A 22,439-nucleotide genomic window follows, 5' to 3' on the forward strand; every position below is an offset into this window, starting at 1 on the left:
GACGTTATCTATGAAAAGGGACCTTATTGTCGATGGTAACCTTTTCGACGCCGTGTCAAACACAAAAGCTGTCACGCGGACGCCACGTCACCGAAGTGTCAAAACTGAAATTGAACTTTATGCATATAGGTCTATGTTGCTCTTTTGGTCTGTGACCGATTAATCGGTCTTTAACGTTGAACCTGCGGTGCGGATATATCGGTAATGGGCGTCCAAAAGGTTAACGATGCTCCGATGTAAATACAATGCCACGCGACGCTCTGCGGTGTAAGCGCCATCGACAATAAGGTCCCTTTTTATAGATAATGCCCGATATAATATATGGGTAAACTGCAGAATAGATACATTAGGTTAGTTATCGCTTGAGCCGGCCTAGCCAATGTTACAATCGCTATCGCTTCGACAACGAATAGCTTTATATCTCTCTATCACTCTTCCATATTAGTGTGACAGTGACAGTTGCGTTTCGATCGCTACGGAGTGTAAGCGATTGGCATCTAGGTTACGCGGCCTGTTTCGTTATAATTTTATCAATTTCGTAAGGCAATTGTTTGTAACCAGAGGGCCTACCTCGAGACACGCAAATCGATATTCTCTATCGTTCGAATAATATGATAGACGTAAAGTGTATTCAACCTTACGTGTCTTATCAAATCATGTAAACAAATAAACAAACCAACGTCAAATCCATATAAAATCTAGTCACGTAATGTCAGATATGTTTGAGTTTATCCGTTCGTTCGTTACTGCGATTATTGATGAAAATCTTATTAGAAATTGTATTTTTCTGTGGTTATTTGGTTGATTTAAATTCTTTGTGAGTTTCTTTAAGTATACAACAACATTTTAAGTGATGATTATTGAGTAATTTTAGAGAAAAGTGTGATAATATCTTCAAGAAGTGTTTGTTACATGATAGGACAAGTATGGATGAATACAATTTATATCACGAAATTTCGATTTACGTGTTACGCGATAGTAGACGCTCTATTATCATTTCTCAGTTTCGTCGAAACTAATCTAAGTCTATTCTGCACTTCGCCTAATAACCACCACTTCAAATCGACCTATTTGTAATATAATATATGTAGATAACAATGTACAGACTTGTTAGGTCCATTTCAAGTACATATAATGACAATATACAAATACTAGTCTCGGTATTTGTTGTATAATATATTATTAAATCGCTCAGAGCGTCCAATTGTTAACTTTTGCATAAACTATGTAAAGTTTAAGGTAAAATATTTGGCCCCTTAATCTCAAAAGCCAAACTTCGAATCTAAGTTAAAAAAAAAAGTTGTATTCCTGTACATAACGTTTGTAGGTTAGGATCTAAACCTTCAAAAATTCGTCAAAGGAGGGTGGGTACCACATAGTGATTATATTGTCTTGATATTAATTTTTGGGGAATATTATAATGGAGTAACGATTACGATACAAGTGCGTAAAGTATGTAATTCGCAACGAGTGGCGATATATTAAAACACGGCCGAAGGGAGTATCTAAAGTAGACACGAGTTGCGAATTACCTATTCGCACGTGTATCGTATCAATCAGTCAATTAACATAGGCAACTTGTCGACATATGCACGTAAAGTGCTAAATTACTCCACTAGTTCGGTAAAGTAGCACAATATGTACCATTGACCGGGGTGACTTTCAAATGCAGGGGCGACGACTTTAAAATTTTAGTTTTTAAGCCATAATATATATTTATGCGAGATTTTTCACAGTAGGTGAATATGAATATATAGTAATCTAACTAGTTACAGGAACATTTTCAGTAAATAATGAATAATGGTAATTCTATGGCCGTTTTAAATCTAATAAGTTTTAATAAAAAAAAATTGGGGTTACTTTGATAACCCCAAATTTTCCAAAGTCACCCCGGTCTACACTGTAAAAACAAGTAATGACTCTGAAATGGTAAATAGATTTTTTTTTGGAAATACCGTATCTTTAGATAATACCTACAATTACGAGCAATATAAGCATATGGTACCCATTCTACTTTGGCGAGACCGAATAGAGATGTTCACTCAATTACGCTAAACCAATATTACTATAGATACTCAAATTATATTAAATACCCCTATTAGCTTATTTATAATTATCTTCTGTTGTTCGGCTCTAAAATTGTGATAGAAGCGAAGCGTCAGCTCGCATGTACATAAGAGATATTTTATTTTATTCTTTAATGTTAAGGTAGTAAGGTTCATGTGATAATGAAAATCTGTTCGGATAAATCTGCGTCGAAATTCAAGTATTTTCAGGAATCTCGTGAAGTTACGTAGTCTTTTTAGTTTTAACTTATGAAAAGCGACTTTTCTGCGTATAAAATAAAGTTCAATTTTAAACAACTTACCTATGAAAACTTTAGAAATTACATTTAAAAAATATTAACTAGTTCATAGTTTCAATGTCTGTCCGCAGGCCTAAGTATTATGCCGAAAGTTATGTTGGCTGGCGATTACTTAAGCAGACTTTTATTTTGTTTTATATTTACCTATTTAAGTGTTTTGCTAGTTTCATAAATATTTTATTTTTTAAATGTCGCTGACTAGGGAATGTTCGTTCGTTTTATAGTCGAATATTGTTTTATTAGCGTCCAAATTTATTTTTTGTAATTTAACTTTTATTAGTAAAGTAATTTAGCCAGGAAATAATGTACTGAATAAAGTCAATATGATAATGTATAAACGTAGAAGTTTTTATATTTTTACGAAATCGGAAAAATCTGTGAGATGCAAACGTGGATATTTCAATAGAACCAGAAATGGCCTGACACGCCAGCAATTTCCACACCAATTTAAACATATGTTTATTGTATATTATCACGACGTAACCCTATGTGGCTTAATGTTATTTGCTTCCACTTGCGCCTTCCCACTAACCCGGGGTTAAGCGGTTAAGCCCAGTGGCGTAGCTAGGCGAGGGCAAAGTGGGCCATCGCCCACGGCCTCGCGCCCCAAGGGGGGCCTCGCGCGAGGCCCCTTCGGGGACAGTGAAACAAAAGGGCCTTATAGATGCGGATTCGCCCACGGCTACATTAGTTCACACTACGCCACTGTTTAAACCGTTAACCCCGTGTCAAATTGTACTACAACCGTGGTAACCCCAGGTTTAACCGGTTAACCCGGGTTAGTGGAATGGTGCAAGTGGCGCTCAGTGGATGGTGTGCGCTTCTATGTTCAATTGTTTTTATGATTATAGTTAGTTGTAATGCTTTTGCCTTAGCTCCTAGGACCCTACTCTTGTTAATATGCTCATGTCATTTTATTTATTGTTAGAATTTTGTAAGTACAACAGATACATATGTGGCGATAAGTACATAAGAAATATCGTTAAATTTTTTTTTACGATAGTAGTGAAATTCAGCAGGATTATAAATGATAACTTATTTCTTGTATTTCATGTGCGTATAGTCCTGCAATAATATGTTACTCTTAAGGCCGCAAAAATATGTAACATGCTCTTGGCTCAAATAAGATCGTGTCAGATATTTTTGTGGCGTTCGTTGTGTAACATATTATTGCAGGTGACTATATTCTCTAGTATTAGGTCCTTGGAGCATCTTGTTTAGAATAGAATGCCGTTACACTCTGTATCCAAAGAAAAAATATGGTTACCTACTTGAATTCTCTGCTTAGCTAATATTAAGGCCTAGATTATAAAGGAAGGGTGATATTGACAGTGGATTGTTAAACATTTTAGAAATGAGTTTTAAATTGAGGTAGGAAGAACTAGGCATAAACTATACCCCAATTCCGTATGTTGAACTAAGGTCAGTGTGGTGAAGACCGGCATATAAAATATTTGGTTGGAAAGACTGTCAAAGGGCAAGAACTCTCGTATTTGTATTACATAATTTGCTCAGACATGGCCAGATTCTTTCTTATACAGCTATACAGCTTCATTCTTATGCTATCTGTATGTGTACACACGCAAGGGTTAGAAGCGACGAAAGAACTATAGACGGTCTTCTCCACATTGACCTTAGTTACTAAAATGAACTAAGGTACTTTTAGTGACACTAGCTTTTGTATCATCTCAAATTAATCACATTATAGTTTTTGCTTTTGACCACGTGGGCTAATGAAAACTAGACTTTAAGTGGAAGCAGGAAGAGCCACGTTACAAAAGTGAGAATTATAAAGCAGGACAGCGTATTCTTAGAACTTATCTTCGTAGCAAATTTACATTAAAGTCGAATTTAAAGGAGATTTACAGAATGCATGCGTTAACTGTTGTGAAAGGATACAGGAATCTTATAGACCAAGGTCGCGCTTAATCCTTTGAACGCCACGCCACGATATTGGACTATAGCCGCGCGTGTCGGTTGACGTAGCCGATCACGCTTTGTAGAGGAAAGTGACTACGAACCGAGAAGGTTCCCGGCACTCAATGTGTTAATAAAAGTTATAATTTTATTTTGAGATTTGACATATATAAAAGCCTCTAGCAATACATTATTTTAATGCCGTTCCGTGAAAGATAATTTTAATTAATTTTATGAAAAATTGTACATATAAAATAATGCAAACGACGAACAACTAGAAATATTTAAGTTTATTATTTTATAATCCACGATAGCCAAAGTCCGTTGGTATATAATATTCTTCGACGTGGGTCTAAAGAAGGTTATTTGGGAATGTGTCAAGCGCGAAGCGCAAGTTAGGAATGTATACAACCGGTAGGTAATATAAGTGACCATTGAGATACTTAAGAAAAGGTGATAAGCTCATTGAATTTTATTTTGTCTTATTGGTTTTTATAAATAAATTTTTCGTTTTTTAAATTGCTTGTATTTTATTCTCCTTCCCTTTGTTAAAGACTGGAAAGTGGAAAGAAAATGGCAAAAACCGTCATCTGTCATTATGTCACAGTTTTTTTTAACGAACTTGATTTCAGCATTTAAATATATCCGATGAAGTCCAAGTGTGAAAAGTAGATAGGAGAGACCCGACAGCAAGCACTTCCCCAGATCAAAAATCTCTCATCATCAAAAAGGCATCATGGTACTGAATGAAGAATGAACAGTCGGTTCTCTGTAAGTATAAAATCGGCGTGGTCTTGTAAATCTTGAATAAGGTCTTGTAATCCCTGGTCGACGTTTACGTTTATGTACAGTTGTTGAGTTGTGAAGAAGACTTTGCTTTGCACGGAGAACAAACATTTCCTTCAAACGTTTAAAACTGTTATGCTCTTGGAACAGCTCTTGTACTTCATCGTACGTATGGTCGATGTTGACCACTATGTGGGTGTAGAGTTTATTGTGAGTTTTGGAAACAAGTTTGTACTCCAAGGAGGACAATCCGTCGAATTGGAAGGCCTTGATCGTTTGGAGGAGCAGTCGGTATCTGGAAGAATTGAAATCTGAAAATTGGTCTAATGTTGCGTCTATTTACAAATTAGAATGGCGTCTTAAAATTTACCATTACGTCATACTCAAAACCATGTTCAGGTCTTCCTGAACATACCCAAAATTTAAGGGCTATAAAGCCTAATTCCATTATTTAACCCTTATCCACATGAAATGGTACTCCTTTTATTTGGATAAGTGTGATAATTTTATCACACTTATCCAAACTACTGTACTGTACTGTACTGTGATTTCACAGGAGAAAAAACTTTGTGTGGTCATCCGAACTGTAATGTTTTCTCTCAGTACAATAGTTAACAGTTTGTGGGCAATGTAGGTACTTATTGTTTTTGTCATACTTATCCAAATAAAAGGAGTCCCTTTCATCTTCGTCTTTTGGGTATGTCGGTATGTCCACAGGAAAGATCTGAACATGGTTTTGAGTTTGACCCCATTAAACTAACAATTTAAAAGCAATAATATTTACAATGACAGAAACAGGACACGGTTTAGGGGCTGTCCATAAATTACGTCATCGATTTTTGACGATTTTTGACCCCCCCCCCCCCCTATAATCATCCAAAAATCATGCTTCAAATGACCCCATTTCCTCCTACTTCATGCTACCGTCATCCGATGTCCAGACCCCCCCCCCCCCCTAATTTGAAATGACGTAATTTATGAATAGCCCCTTAGGACACCTAATCTTACTTCCAAGGAATATTTTTAAGACTACCGCGTTATGGTACAACTTTTTATTTAGGTATATTTTTACGTTAAGTTAGCGCGCCAAAAGTATCAGCCATTTTGGAATACTTTTCCAAATGGGCTTTAACGCGCAGTCTCACTAGTACTTTTGACGCTGACTGTACCAAAGTTGAATATAATTCAAGAATGCCATGGGCTTAGATATAAATATAAATAATAGTAATGTAGCAGGTAGGTATTTAAATAAAATAAATTATTTACCGTAAAATGGGGTGAGTAGGGACAAAACTGACATTCAAACCTCAATAAAACTTTATTTTACATGTGGCAAACTGATTTTTATACATAATAAATGTTCCGGTCGTTTGAATTTTAGTTTTTTGTATGATTTTGTGTAGTTCCATTTCATAACTAGATAAATAATAAATAGTAGGAAATCCCAGCTCATCCCGTAGTAGGGGTGAAGAGGGATTTCCTACTAAGGTGAGTTTTGAAAATTGTTGGATTGACACTTTGGGATTATGAACATTACAATAGCTTAATTTGTTAATAGAAAATATAATTTACGTAGCAGTAGCCTGCCATCCCTCCTCACCCCATTCATAACTCAACTGCCCTCGTAATCCCTACTCACCCCATTTTACGGTAGTTCCTTAAATCATTGCTAGCTATCTATAAGGGTCCGCAGCAAGCTCGGTTCTCCATACAAACGTAGTTATTACGCTCTCATTTTAAAACGACTAACTAGATTACTCTGAAACTCAATTGTACTTTGGGGCTGTCCATAAATTACGTCATCGATTTTTGACGATTTTTGACCCCCCCCCCCCCCTATAATCATCCAAAAATCATGCTTCAAACGACCCCATTTCCTCCTACTTCATGCTACCGTCATCCGATCTCCAGACCCCCCCCCCCTAATTTGAAATGACGTAATTTATGAATAGCCCCTACAATAGAATAAGGTGCCTATATCTATTCCTGTAATTAGTTTATGTAGCTTCAGATACCATAGTTATAAATACACCTATAGCGAATTTAAGTTTTTCATACGAAAATCTAATCTTTTTCGTTTGTTTATTAACCTAGAGCTATACATAAGTATAAACTAATTACAGGCATAGATATATCCCTCATGTCATTGTTATGTGCAAAGTTTCATTACAATCCAACACGTATAGTTTGTCAAAGGACTGTCTCATTTCAATCATAGACAGAGAGAATCATACTATCTTTGTCTTACACTAGTACTAGCACCCAAAAGAAAAGGATGAGTATAGTTTTCCTGGTTCTTATACTGACTGACAAATTGGTTTGACAAACTATAGTTTTAAAATGAGAACGAAACTTCGTTTGTATGGGAAGGTGAAATTCGGCCGAGCTTGCTGCGGACCCTTAACCTTTTGGACGCCAATGACCGATATATCCGCACCGCAGGTCCAACGCCAAAGACGGATTAACCAAATTCTAAGGGTACAATTGAATTCATTGCCTTCAAGATTCCAAATTTCTGATGGTAGATTGTTGTAAACGAGGATACACATATAATACGCATTCCGTTTGTAAATTTCAGTCCCAGACCACAGAGCAACATAGACCTACGTGAATATGCGTAAAGTTCAATTTCAATTTTGACACTTCGGTGACGTGGCGTCCGAGTAGCTGTTGAGTTTGACACGGCGTCGAAAAGGTTAATATAATATTAATTTAGAAACAACGTTACCTTCTTGGGTTCCGTGATTTTTGTTTGTGTTTCAACGCTACATACCGAGCTATAGCTGAGTTGTACTGTGTGACTGTGTACCCCAAACCTGACAATCTGCAAGTAAAATCAAATTAACCGACATTTTAAAAATCTATCAAAATCGGTCCATCCGTTGGAGAGCTACGATCCCATAGACAGACAGACAGACAGCGGGTTAAAAACTATACCGGTCAAACAACTTTGTCAGTAGAGAAAGGCGCGAAATACAATTTTATTACATTTTTTAAATTTGCCGCTCTTTTCTACTGACAGAAATGGCTGGCTCTTTACAGACTAGTTAAAAGCAACGGGCAACGGTGCGTGCAGCGCAACTACGGAGAGTGCCATCACTGCAGGGATGTTACGGAGCTCCGGTTCCGTTTCCGTTAAGGCGGAACTTCCGTTTGGTATTACACATCCGTTTCTGTTCCGGTTCCGTTATGTTTGAAACGGAAGTTATAACGGATGTCAATGCTTCGCGCGGCGGCGGCGGCGTACATCAAAAACAAACAGGTTCATACCAGTCATTCGCTCATCGCCCCGCTTGCCACGTGCTACGCTAATTTGTTGTTTGTCTGTATACTTTGTTTTATTCGTGTTATTAAAATTAAAATCGTATGTGTTCTGTTGTGTACTGACTACTGACTGTGTGTAGTGTGTGTGGTGAATGTTAGTGTGTAAAAAAACGCACAATGAAGCCGAAATCAAGATTGATTTGGAACTATTTTGATGAAGTTAGTGGGGACACGGCTAAGTGTAAACTTTGTCTGAAGGTTTATTCTAGAAAGGGGAAAACGACTACATCGTTAAAAAGTCAGGCTCCGATTCTGGTTCCGGTTCCGTTTTCGATTCCGTTTCCGTTTTCGGTTCCGTTTCCGTTTTCGGTTCCGTTAAACTAAATTGAAAACATCTGTTTCCGTTTTCGGTTCCGATAAAACCACATCCGTTACATCCCTGCATCACTGCCCCGGCTCATATAGAGTACTGTTTAAATGCTTGTTGTTTTTGTGGGTGCTGTTGTTGTTGTTTGGGTTGTTGGAATACTGTTTTCGTTTGACGACCTGTCTGGCCTAGTGGGTAGTGTCCCTTATGAAGCCGATGGTCCTGAGTTCAAATCCTGGTAAGGGCATTAGTAATAACATTAAAGCCGCCACAATAGATCACTGCTGGTCGATATGGCACCCAAAAGGCCCATAATCATCAACACCTTATAAAACAAAGTCCACCGCCGCTTCTGTCTGTGTATTTGTATGTTTGTTCGCAATAAACTCAAAAACTACCTACAGAACGGATTTTCATGCGGTTTTCACCTATCAATAGAGTGATTCTTGAGGAAGGTATAAGATAAGAATTCTAGGTGTATAATCTGTTGTCCCGTGCGAAGCCTGAGCGGGTCGCTAATTCAATAATAAAAGATAATGTTTACCTGTAATACAAGTCATTGTCCTCGCCACCCCATCCCCAATAACCATTGGAGTAGCCGTTCGCTTTGGCAAATTGCTCCACAGTCAGGGCTGAGACTCCGCCAAAATTCGCTTTCAATTTAGCTCTAAAACATTAGAAACCTCTTTAAAAAAGTATTCATATTCTCAGAGAGCACGATTTTATTAAAATTTGGAATAAGTCCCGTTAATGTGAATAAAGTGACAATCGTTAAAGTTTAAACCAATAATTTGCCTGGATTTGAATTTGTTTTGATATTAATTCGGGTATACCATACCACCAGGTGTTTTGCTTGAGGCAAAACAGTGTCATGTGAAGTCGGATAATAGCAGAGATAGAGAATTAGAGATGCTTAGTAGAGATGCACCGGATATTCGGTTACTATCCAGTATCCAGCCTATCCGCCCATTATTTTAATATCCGGCCGGATACCGGATAGTGACCTACTATCCGGCCGGATACCGGATAGTAACATTGCTTGATTTCGAAGTAAACAAAATTGGATTTAAGAAACAGTCACGGTCATAATCGCACTCGTTTATTATTATAAAACAATTTCAACATTCCACTGACTTGCACGCGCACTCATTTCGAACCTAGAAATGAGTCCGCGCGAATGTTCACTAGGAAACAGGTCAAATTAAAATTAAAAATAAATAAATATCAAAACCTGCACAATGCGCACCTGAAATACCGAAATGTAGGTATACTTTCGCCGGCCGAATATTCGGTGGCCGGATACCAGATATTCGGCCGATGGGCAGGCCGGATATCCGGTATCCGACCAAACAACTATCCGTTGCATCTCTAATGCTTAGATAAGAGTAGACATATAGGTATCATCCAAAGGTTGCGTCCTAATAACAATACGTTACTATGCTTTCTTAAATCTTACTCGAGCTCATTTCCCTCCAACGCACCGGCGTCATACAGGCTCGGGTGCGGCGGATGCGGGCAAGTGTAGAGGTTCCGCTAGTCGAGCGGCAACAAATCGATGTCGTGGAACATTCCCATCCACCAGCCTCGAGAAAACCCACGTTCATGAGCTGCATGATGAGTTCTTAAAAGTCACCAGATTACATGTAGGTAGCTACTATCTTAAATCTTACTTGTCCTCATCCCTCCAACGCAGCGGCAGCATCACACAGCCTCGGGTGCCGCGGATGCGGGCAAGTGTAGAGGTTCCGCTGGTCGAGCGGCAACAAATCGATGCCGTGGAATATGTAGCACTCCCATCCACCAGCCTCGAGAAAACCCACGTTCATGAGCTGCATGAGCTCTTTAAGACACAGATTACATGTAGATGCTTTTTTAAATTTTACTCGAGCTCATTTCCCTCCAACGCACCGGCGTCATAGAGCCTCGGGTGCCGCGGATGCGGGCAAGTGTAGAGGTTCCGCTGGTCGAGGGGCAACAAATCGATGTCGTGGAATATATAGCACTCCCATCCACCAGCCTCGAGAAAACCCACGTTCATGAGCTGCATGATGAGCTCTTAAAAGTCACCAGATTACATGTAGGTACTTTCTTAAATCTTACTTGTCCTCATTTTCCTCCAACGCACCGGCGGCTTCATACAGCCTCGGGTGCTGCGGATGCGGGCAAGTGTAGAGGTTCCGCTGGTCGAGCGGCAACAAATCGATGTCGTGGAATATGTAGCACTCCCATCCACCAGCCTCGAGAAAACCTACGTTCAGGAGCTTGCCGCGGTTGAACTCGTGTGTGCCTGAACAAACGGTGATCACATGAGAAGTGAGAACCATGTTCTGAGAGAGGTCTTGCTAAACAATTTTGATTATACGACAAATTCCGAAATAGTGGAAAAAAGTAGTTGTTCAACAATTCATTAAGGGCCACTTGCACGTTAGCTAACTCGGAGTTAACCGTTAAACTCGGAGTTAAACGTACATTTTAACCCTGTATAAACGGTTAACTCGGAGTTAGTTGGCCAACCCTGGAATGTGCAAGAGGCTCTAAGGTGCATTGCGGTAACTTAAAAGCGAGTTAATTTTGAAAATGGCAAAAAATAAAAAGTTTTGGGTTGGGATCCAATAACTCCGACTCTTCTCTTTCCACGTCAGACTCTATTTATTGGACAGCTAGCACAAAAGTGACAGTTATTTTAAATAGATACCTACCTTTTTGTTCCACGATGAATATACCATAATCTAATCGTTGTTTAATCAGAAACGGATGCATGTGATTCAAGAATGTTGCCAAGTTCTTCAGTCTATCTCTGCAAATATAAGTTAACGAGAGCCCAATTCCGATCTTACAATTTGTCACGGTTTTGACTTTGTGTTGAAGTGACCTTGAAGATCGCACATCGCGCACGCACCAATCAGCATTGGTGCGTGCGAAATAAAGTGAAAGTCGTGTGAGAGTTAGATAGCCCTTGCTACACGGTCGCCGACAAGCCTTCTAACCGTCTGACCTTGGTCTGTTCTTGGTCAGTTTTGGTCAAATTTTGTCGGAAACAACTGTCTACACGGTCCGGGACGGACCAAGGCCACGCGGTCTGAGGGCTTGTTTGCGACAGTCGCCAAGGTCGTATTAAACTCATGCAGTTCAAAACCACAATAAATTGATAAAATAACAATTGCACAAACGGATCTACCGCTATATATAATTTCATTGTTTTTGAGTTGCACCAGCTCACGTCGTCGTTTTTTAATTTCCGTTTCATAGATATTTGTGACACACCATCGTGGCATTCAGCCATTAAAGTGGTAGTACACTATCGCAACGCTTTAAAAAAAACTATTGGCAGTATTTGCTTATGGTTTATGGCACGATTGCTTTTTTTTAAATCTTTATAGGGCTGTATCTCCTAAACCGGGCGTCCTAGCGCAAATAAAATTTTCGTTCCCCTTTCAAAACCCCCAAGTAATATTTAAAAAACACAAAAATAAAAAATAAATAAAAAAAAGAAAGAAATATGTTTATAGGGTTGTATGTAGACGTGTGCGCCGCGCCGGCGCGCCGCCGCCGCCGGGCTTTTTTGCCACGCCGCCGCCGCCGATGAATGATCGGCGTGAAATCGGCGTGACCTTGAGTGTTGTTAATCAGCTATTTTAACTTGATATTTGGATTACTATTTGGATTTTTTTGTATTATATATAAAGAGAATAGCCAGTTGCACAAACTATTTGACACACCCATTAAAGAGACTGAGTAATCCTTAGTGTTCAGCGTCAAGAAAGATGAGGGAGCATTATATGCAGTAAGATTTTTTCCTATAAATTGTGTATTCACATTCAACTATTAATTAGAATTTTTATGCCCTCACCTCACATACGAAGTCAGAATGCTATATCATGAAAATACTTAACTACATTGCAATTAACTAGGCAACGAAAACACAGGGCTCATGTACCATGGAACCTCAAAGAGCAACAGAAAAGGAAAACTAACTAGCTAATGTGTCGTTGCGATCATCATCCTTGCTAGTACTATTGTCGACAGTCTTACGGGAATAACAACAAGAAATACATCGAAAAGGCGGCTCTTCTGAAGAAAATGGAAGTTGAAAGTTCTAGAGTGGTCTTAAGATGAACCATTCCAAGAGCAAAGTAATGGTTGTAGACAGGGCAAACGTACCTACTCCGAGCTACCGACGCACTCGGCGATTACAAAAAAGCGAGCAAGTTTGTATATCTTGGTGGTACGAGTTCTCGTCTTTCCTATATTCCAGTATGGTGCTGAACAGCGAGTCTCAAAAAGGGTAACGTGCAAAGGTTGGCACTTTAGAGATTTAGTGTTGGCAAAGACTGCTGCATACAGCTAGAAGAACAAACCCCTTAATTTTCAAATATATCAATATCGCCACTCGGGTTTCCACAACATCTTTCTTCAGACACGTTATGCGGTTTCCAACGCATGATGTGGCGAAACATAATATGAATTTAGGCCCAATGAATGGCAAACGTGCTCAGAGTGGAGCATGTGTGAGATGGTCGATGGCTGGCGGCATTCCACACGGCTTATGACTGCACGAAATTGAGACAAATTACATGTGGTCACAATCCTCAGCAATGAGAAAACGAGAAAGAAGAAGATACTTCTCAGCCAGCCTAGTGCTTATACGACAGGAAAACCATTAACGGGAAGCCAGAGCAGTCCACTATATCTAGGATATTTCAAGGACATTTGAAGATAAGCCGTTTACAGCATGACAAAATGGATCAGATCGGATTGAGTCATTGGGACCAGGTAATCCCTTACTACAAGCCAGTTACTAGGATAATCGAGTTATTATACCTATCATATATTCATTTCTCTTCTTCCTCCTTCCCTTATCCCACCTACGTGGGGTCGGGTCTCCTTGTCATTTTGCGCCAGAGTAGTCGATTCTGGGTTGTCTCTTCTGTTATGTTCAGGTTCTTTAGATCGGCTCTAATATTGGATCACCATGTGGATTTTGGTCTTCCTCTTCCTCTCGGTTGTTCCGGAAGGTTCAGTGCTATATTGACGACATGGTCTTTTCCTCTTCTTTGTATGTGGCCGCCGTGTATCATATATTCATTTACAAACCCTATTTTACTCAAAACCTATACGTAGATTATACTAACTATACGTAGATTACGTAGTTCAGTACCAGCAACCTGAATTATAAAGAACAAACGACAAATTAATGATTTTTCTTTAGAAACCTGAAAGTCAAGGTCACGCCGATTTCACGCCGAAAACACGCCGCCGCCGCCGATTTTTCCGCAAACGCCGCCGCCGATCGTTTTTTAATCGGCGCACACGTCTAGTTGTATGTCCTAAACCGTGCATCGTAGCGCAAATATAATAAAATGTTCGTTCCTCTGTATTAATATTTAAAAAAAAACACAAAAAAGAAAAAAAAATACAAAAAACTTGACAATGCTGTAGGTACATATCTCCTAAACCGTACGTCGTAGCGAAAAAAATAATCCAATTTTCGTTCCCCTTTAAGAAACCCCTAAGTAATATTTAAAAGACACAAAAAAGAAAAAAAAAACAAGAAAGTCTATTTATAGGGCTGTATCTCGTAAGCCGTGCGTCGTAGCGCAAAAATAATAAAATGTTCGTTTCTCTGTAAGAAACCCCTAATTAATATTAAAAATAAAACACAAAAAAGAAAAGAACTTTATAATGCTGTATCTCCTAAACCGTACGTCATAGCGCAAAAATAATCATATTTTCGTTCCCCTTTAGGAAACCCCTTAATAACATTTAAAAAAACACAAGAAAAGAAAAAAATAAAAAAGCAAGAAAAAAATTTATACGGCTGTATCTCCTAAACTCTAAACCATGCGTCGTAGCACAAAAATAATAAAATGTTCGTTCCTCTGTAAGAAACATTTAATTCATATTTAAAAAAAAAACGAAAAGAAAAAAAAACAAAAAGAAAAAAACTTTATAATGAAAAAATAATAAAATTTTCACTCCCACCACTGATAACCTATCACATTAGGACATGAAACAATCATCATCATCAATTTTTATTATTTCATTGTATGTTTAAGAAAAGCACATACCTGGGCGTGAAAAGGGGTTGTCGGCCTCATAACTATTTGGCCTCACTACGTTCGGCCGTCTATATGCATTCGGCCGGCAACCCCTTACTTCCCAGCCTCTGTAGTAATGTACTAATTTTCTACTCGTCGACTGTAATTCGTGAATTAAGATTTCTCATACCAAACTGCAATTGGGTATTTTTAATGTATGGGCTCCCAACTCGACTATATTCTGACTATAATATTCATTTCGATACAGTTTAGTCAACTATAATGAAATTGACCAATCACAGCTCGCCGCGATCAAGAGGACGAAACAAAACCATAGCTCAAATTAGTTATTTATTTTAGGTTGTATAAGTACATAGAAATAATTGCTTCATAAGTCAGAAACGCGCATGTGACACTCTTAATATAGCAACATCCATAGACTACGAAAACCACTTAGCGTTGCTTGTTAGTCTCCATATGCTACGGTGGCCAAAATCGAGAAAACAACTGTCTAAAAATTTAATTTAGCGCGGAGCAAGTACCAGGGCCTCATAAGTTACGAGAAGGTGTCGACCAACCCTCCGGGCCACGGCGGCCGGGGCGGGGGCGCGGACGAGTATGAAGGTATCTCGCTTATCTTAGCTGTATACTTTTGGTTTGTTTACCTATATGATTCTACTTACTAGTTTAAAGTATTATTTTTTTTGACGCGTAGAAAAAGTATTGTATACAATAGTGATATAATCAAGCTTTTCAATCTCGTACCTTACTTCGACAACTCATCAGCAAGCTTCGTTGTCTAAACACGGTACTCGACTGAAAAGCTCTCTATTATATCACGATTGTATAAAATACTATAATATGTGAACAAAACGCGAGATTGTTATAAAATAACAATTGACCTTTAGTAATAAGTAGTAGTTTAGGGTGTCGTGTCGTGTTTCGGAGGTTCCGGGGCAAACTGCCGAACCGACCAAAGACGGAGCCACGCCGTTTTGTCCCCTAAATAGTGTTGTTTTTAAGTTTATAAAATGCATATCATATATGTTAGTCTGTAAAGTATTTGTAATATGGCTTGTTGCCTGATTATAAATTTTAAATAAAAAAATAAAATAAAATAAATGAGTCTAGAGTAAATAGAGCTCATTCAAGAAGTAATATAAACATATATATTCCATGTTTACGAACCTGAATGGCACTATGATCGCAACTCTGTGCCTAGCTAAGCAGTCGAGCGGTGAGTACCGCCCTCCCAACTTCACCTCAGGATATTTCTGCTCTACGATATCAAGCGATATATCTGATGTATTCGCTGAAATTGGACCTGAAACGTGAATGTAGTTCATATAATAAGCTTTAAAATTAGTCATTACCCGAAAATCATCAATAACATTAAACTTTTTTTACAATTGTTAATCACTAAAACGGGACTTTAACCTGTACGCTCCTCATGAGTTTTACGGGGCTGCGTCAACTGCGCAATTCATCTCGCTAGCACCAATGATAGTACGACGGCTCGATTCGGGAAATGTATTAGAGACTCACTAGATATGAAATAGTAAAGATATGTGACGTTCCACTGCAAAAGGTACCTTATGGCGGCTGGCGCCGCGATTCGGGAAATGAATTAGAGATTCACGAGATATGAAATAGTGAAGATATCTTTACTATATCGTATCTAGTTAATCTCTAATTCATTACCCGAATCGCGCCGCGAGGGAGATGCATTGTGAGTTAGTTTACGCAGTCGCTAGCGAATATGTCAGTGTCAAACTCGTGGTAAGGATAATAATAATAATAAAATAGTGTCCAAGGGCCTATTTCTCGAACGGTATTAGACTAATATTATTAGTCAACGAACTGTCAAATCGTATCGGTTACCATGGTAACACACTAATAATATTAGACTAATACCGTTCGAGAAATGGGCCCCAATACGTTGAAGAGCAACATCAAGTGTGGGTTGTTCGAAAAGCTCGCGCAGCCAGGAAATGTTGTTGTCATCTTGGGCTCATAAGACGGTGCGAGAACTCGCATGCGAGTTTCATTAGGTACATTGCGTTAGTTGATCGATCGATTTAACTAAAATCACATTCGAGTTCGCGCGCTGTTTAAATGAGCCCACTGCTTATAGTACGTAAGCTTTCTCCGGGACCACAACGACAATGTCAACTTACCTTACCTTACCTAATTTATACGCGATGAAGACCGGTTTAAAACAAAATTATTTCTGTGGTAAGGTTCAAACAATATAATAATAATAATAATAAAGGCGTAGGGATGTGACGACCCCATCGCCCGCTGGTTTTACCAGTGCAATCAGTCAACGCAGGGCAGCTTGTGGCGAGCTGTTGGGGATTAGCGACCTCACGTACCCGAGTGCTCCTGGAGAGTTCTGTTACCCGCAAGGAGGGTGGGTGGGACAGGATTCTCTGCCTCTGGCTTGCCTTAGCCGGCCGGCCAGAGTGGAGTCGTTAGAGCTATAAGCTCCAGGGGTGGAAGTGAAATATGCATAAGGCGCGAGTTGGCACAGTGGCTGTTAACAGCCACTGGGTAGAAAGCGGCGCACACCTCTCGACACCCCTGAGCCGCTCACACCGGTGTTGCCCTTGAGCCATCCCAGATGTCGCTTTTTGTGGGGGCCCATCTTGTGAGGGCGAGTCACCGTCTGCCGGAAATAAAATTGCATACCGTTTTATTAGGCAGGCGTCCGGTTTTTTACCCCATAGCTCAGTTCTTAGTCCATCGCTTTCACCCAATAACCTAGTACATTTTAGATTCCATCAACTCTCAATAGTCCTTACACCCTGGCGGGTGCTGCCTCTGCGTGCGTCCCATGACACGGGCAAGGGCAGCATCCGCTCGGTGTACCCCTTACATTTCATTAAAGTGTCAAAAGGGCCTCTACGTGTTGGCTTCGGCTCCGCGCATGCCTCCCAAAGGTCCGGAACACCATTGTTCCGTGATGGGAAAGACATACAAATAATAATCTTTATTCACTTAAAACCTAACATAGTACAGAGTATCAATATTATGCTAGATACAGAAAGCTTATAATTAGGTTTGTGACAGTTTCACCAAGGTCGAGCCTCTGTCTCCCGAACTAGGTCAGAGCCTGTGACTCGGGAGTCAGCGATTCCTCCGCTAAAGGTTACATAGTAGTGGTAGCAAAAATAAAAGCTATTTCAACAAAAGTTGCACGATACAATCTACAATATTTATAAGAAAAAAAAAAAAAGAATACAATATTTCAGTTGTAATATGTAACAATAAGAGAAGTTCAATCTACTTTGTTTTAATTAACTTTAATACAATTTATATTGAGACGTTACATGTGTGTATAGGGGTGTCTAAGGTACAATTATTTTAGGCAGCTTAAAAGTGTTTCATGTCATTTCAATATGATGAGAAATGATAGTTAGGTACCTAAATCCGACGGTAAGTCACACAGCTTTCGTTCGTTATTTGCTAATCCAAAAGTTTCTTCAGTATCGTTACTGACGATGACGACGTCACTCGGAACCCTCGGAACTATGAAGCCACTGACGCCATTCACGTCCCTTGTGACATCAACGTCTTTGACAACGCTTGTGTCCTTAATGACGTTGACGCCACTGACAACGTTTACGCCACTGACGCCATTCACGTCACTTGTGACATCAACGTCCTTGACAACGCTTATGTCAACGTTTACGCCACTGACGGTGCTGACGTTATTGATCACTTCGCCTCCAGTGTCGTCGTTTAGGTCTTGAAAGTCATAAAACTTTATGGTGACGTCACTGACATTATTAGGCCTGGCCGCTACGGACCACTGAGTAAGACTGGGATTATTCGCTTTTTCTTTTGCAGCAGCTGCGTTAGGTAGCTCTTCGGACAGCTGTGGGTGGATATATCTGGACGTGGAACTGTGGAATCATGGAAACGGTATCAATGTAAAATAAATATAGGTAATAAATAGAAAATATTTGTTTGGCGTCAAACAGACAAAAAATAAACAACAACAAATTAAATAAAGACACGTAGGTAGAGTCGCACCAAGAAAAGTCTGCAGCGGATTTGATAGCCCACGCAGTGTAAGTGTTATTTATACGTCATAATTTCATAGAAGTTTGACGTTTAAAATTACACTTGCACTGCGTGGGCTATCAAAATCGCTGCAGACTATTCACGGCCTGACTCTACACCAAATAGGATGCCGCTAAGCAAGAAGAAGAAGCAGTATCTGTAAGACACGGCGCTGGTTTTCAGTGCACCCAAAATTAAAAACTATTTACAACAGATACAGAACAGAAACAGACAAAACAGAACACATGTAAGAAAGAAAGGGAGAGATAGAATAGTACCTTGCACTGGTTATATTGATAAAGTTGCTTTATTTTGACCCAAAAGTTTTTATTGTGCAAACAGTTTCTTACGTGCTTTCCTTTGTGCGAATTAATACTGTGTATTTTTTAGAGAGTCTTCTTTCTTCGTTTGATGAATCAATGTAAAATGAGTATAATGAGTGCATGATAAATAAGAATGCAATCGCCAAAATAACCCTGACGCGCTGTAGCGCTGGGATTGCCCTTCCCTTTCCCGCCCTGCGGTAAACCTGGAAGAATATTTTTTTTTGTTCTTCGTGCGAAAAACGCAAATTTCGGCCCACTGCGCTAAACAAAGTTGCCGTTTTCCCACTCCGTCGAGGACTCGGCCATGGAATAAGAAAAAAATCGGCTTTTTGAGATCGGGCACATACTCGTACATAGAGTTAGACCAAGAAACGTCTGCAACAATTTTGATAGCATCCGCAGTGCAAATGTTATTTATACGTCATAATTTCATAAAAGTTTGACGTTTAAAATAACACTTGCACTGAGTGTGCTATCAAAATCGTTGCAGACTTTTCGTAGTAAAACAAATAATTATTATATTATTCAGTGGCAAACAACCGCACCGACCGCCAGATTGTAACTGCTCACCGTAGTCCATGGAAGCATTTAATCCAATTATAGGCATATACGTCGCCAATACTTTAAATGTTTTGATATGTCAATGGAAACTGATTTTTAATTAGGTACGTTATTAATTTAGTTCGTCAGCTTCGAGCCAATCGAGATTCTCACTATTTAACTTATGTCGTTTAGGTTAAAAATGGAAATTTCGTTATCTGCCTCTCTATCACTTACATAATCGACCAATAGAGAGGCACATAACGAAATTTCGCTTATAGCTAGCTATAATAATATATGCAGTACAATGCAAACCAAACCAACGTAACACTCGCAACAACTAAAATGTACGGAAAGGTACCTACATTGCGTGTTATGTGGTTTTTATTATATACTTAATCCTAAAAATAATTAAATAGCATGCGGTATCAAAATTACGTTTTAATTAAACGTAGATTGTACCATAATAAAAACGATAGCTATACCTAATGCCCTTAAACTACGTCCAGGACCCGGGTATGTCCTTAAACTACGTCCAAGACCACCGGTGGACGGGCAGCAGCGTCCCTCAAATTCGGTGTACTCGACTGCGATCGCCAACCCGCCTGCCAAGCGTGGCGATTATGGCATACACCCCCCAAAGGGGGAGGCCTATGTTCAGCAGTGGACGTCTTATGGCTGAGATGATGATGATGATACCTAATGCCCAGTTTTTGTACAGTCGCCATCATATATATCGGAGCGGCCAAGGTGCTCACAAATATCTGAACACGCCTCTATTGTCAAGGCGTTAGAGTCAGATATTTTGAGCAACTCTAGTATTTTTTTAATTAATAAATAATACGTATAAATCTGAGGCATAAATAAACATTAGAGGACATTTTATACAGATCGACCTACCCACAAGTCCCACAACCCACAAACTAAGCAAAGCTTGTACTATGGGTACATACCTACTAGGCGACGATATATACATACTTATCTTAAGGAGAACAAATGTACTTTACTAACTGTAAAATGGAGCTGTAAAATTTTGCGTTTAACTGACAGGTTGATATCGTCCGCCGAACTGGTAGAGTCAGACCAAGAAAAGGCTGCAGTGATTTTGATAGCCCACGGAGTGCAAGTGCTATTTATACCCACGTCAAAATTTCATAGAGGTTTGACATTTAAAATAACATTGGCACTGCGTGGGCTATCAAAATCGCTGCAGGCTTTTCTTGGTCTAACTCTACACAACAAAAAGCACTATTCTACACTCTACTTACTCTACTATACTTTACTCTTTGGTCTACAGAAATAGGTAAAATTACAAAATACTTTCGGCATGACGTTTGACTTGCATTGCATTTGACATTATCTTTCACAGGAATTCTTATAATGCTATTTCTGCAAAAATAATAATGTTCACAACTTAAACAAATCAAGTTAAAGTTTTCTGGACACCCAAATTAGGGTAGTTTATATTTTTCCTGAAACAACTTAGTTCAAAGGCTCGTAACAGTCTATCCAGACATTCCAGACAGCATGTAAGGAGGTAGCTGTTTTAAATTTATATTGCGTATTTTCCGAATTTTAATTTAATGATAACTTCAGTAAGATTCACAAATATATCCTACCTAGGTACTTTTCAATAACTATTTTTTCAGCATACCTACACATATAATTCATATCTGTTTAAGTCGTGAATCAACATGCATCGAAAATTATTAAGTATGTTATATATTCCTTTTTACTGTTTTTAGTTATAAATTTTATAAGTAGTTGGTTCAAAATTATTTTATAGTTACTGTAATAAGTTTATATTTATATTTTGTATGTTTTGATGGCAATTTCAGGATACGGCCTGGTAATAACTAAGCCTGAGTTACTACGAAGGCGAGAATATATAATTATCTGCTTCGTACTAACATTTACAATACTTGCCTTCCGAATGTTTTCCAACACACACAACTATCACAATTATCGCAGGTATAAGGGTTGCTTTTTAATTACAGAATTTTGTAGCTCTCATAGAAGTATTTTCACTGTAGCGTTTACATTTTGTAGCGAGATGACAATAAAAAGTAGGAAATCCGCAACGAGTGGCGATAAATTGAAACACAACCGAAGGGAGTGTTTTAAATCGACACGAGTTGTGAATTACCTTTTCGCACGTGTATTGTACAACGTTTTACAGTAGGTACCTACATATGGCCCTTTATAGCACATTGTGCAACATGGGGCGTAAGTTGAATATTGCAAACGAGAGTAAGTTAAATCGCGACGGTTTGTCGGAGCGATTTATAGACTCGAGTTTGCAATATTATTACGCCCCGAGTTACACACAATGTTTTTCATCACACTTGCGATACAAAAATTTAGTATAAAGACAAAAAACTGTTAATTATGGCACTAGAAACTTCATAACTCCCTAGGGAGAACGCTTTTTCTATAACCCCGCTAAACCTGCGTGCAATTCTACATTTATTGAGCGAGTGTGATGAATTTTTTTTTACATAGGCACGTATTGTCCTTAATCCCGCCCTAGGGCGGTAAAGTAGCACCATATGTATTGTAAATATTATTGTGATATTGTTTAGATGTTGGTTTAAGTTGTGGTAGATCCAGGCTGCTTTGTGGTATATTCGAGTCAATGTTGTGCGAAATGAAACTATACTTGATAGAAAATTAAATCTAAACTGGGTACCACAAATCGTCCTTCACTCACCTTGCCTTAACATACAAATATGCACTTATAATGTAAAATATGTTAATGCAGGCAACAC

The 22,439-nt window shown here is 38.9% G+C and overlaps 1 protein-coding gene across 1 annotated transcript; it reads right to left on the bottom strand.

The window, feature by feature from the left end:
* Positions 1-4,133: 4,133 nt before the first annotated feature.
* LOC134797354 (uncharacterized) lies at positions 4,134-19,846 on the bottom strand. The gene is made up of 11 exons (XM_063769575.1): positions 19,702-19,846; positions 19,156-19,334; positions 18,164-18,645; positions 15,926-16,061; positions 11,399-11,496; positions 10,825-10,986; positions 10,608-10,754; positions 10,389-10,539; positions 9,244-9,366; positions 7,797-7,892; positions 4,134-5,363 (listed from the first exon to the last, which is right to left on the bottom strand). Exons 1-11 carry the CDS (start codon positions 19,717-19,719, stop codon positions 5,006-5,008), a joined length of 1,950 nt encoding a protein of 649 aa, XP_063625645.1. The 5' UTR covers positions 19,720-19,846; the 3' UTR covers positions 4,134-5,005.
* Between the last annotated feature and the right edge of the window lie 2,593 nt (positions 19,847-22,439).

Source organism: Cydia splendana, chromosome 15, assembly GCF_910591565.1.
Source record: "Cydia splendana chromosome 15, ilCydSple1.2, whole genome shotgun sequence".
Lineage (NCBI taxonomy): Eukaryota > Metazoa > Arthropoda > Insecta > Lepidoptera > Tortricidae > Cydia > Cydia splendana.

Bases quoted from the DNA above. Each gene is read 5' to 3' on its own strand.
- LOC134797354 (XM_063769575.1), bottom strand. The intron at 11,497-15,925 runs GTTCGTAAACAT...TTATATTTGCAG, and splicing joins GCGATCATAGTGCCATTCAG to AGATAGACTGAAGAACTTGG. The intron at 10,755-10,824 runs GTGCGTTGGAGG...GTGACTTTTAAG, and splicing joins GAGGCTGTATGAAGCCGCCG to AGCTCATCATGCAGCTCATG.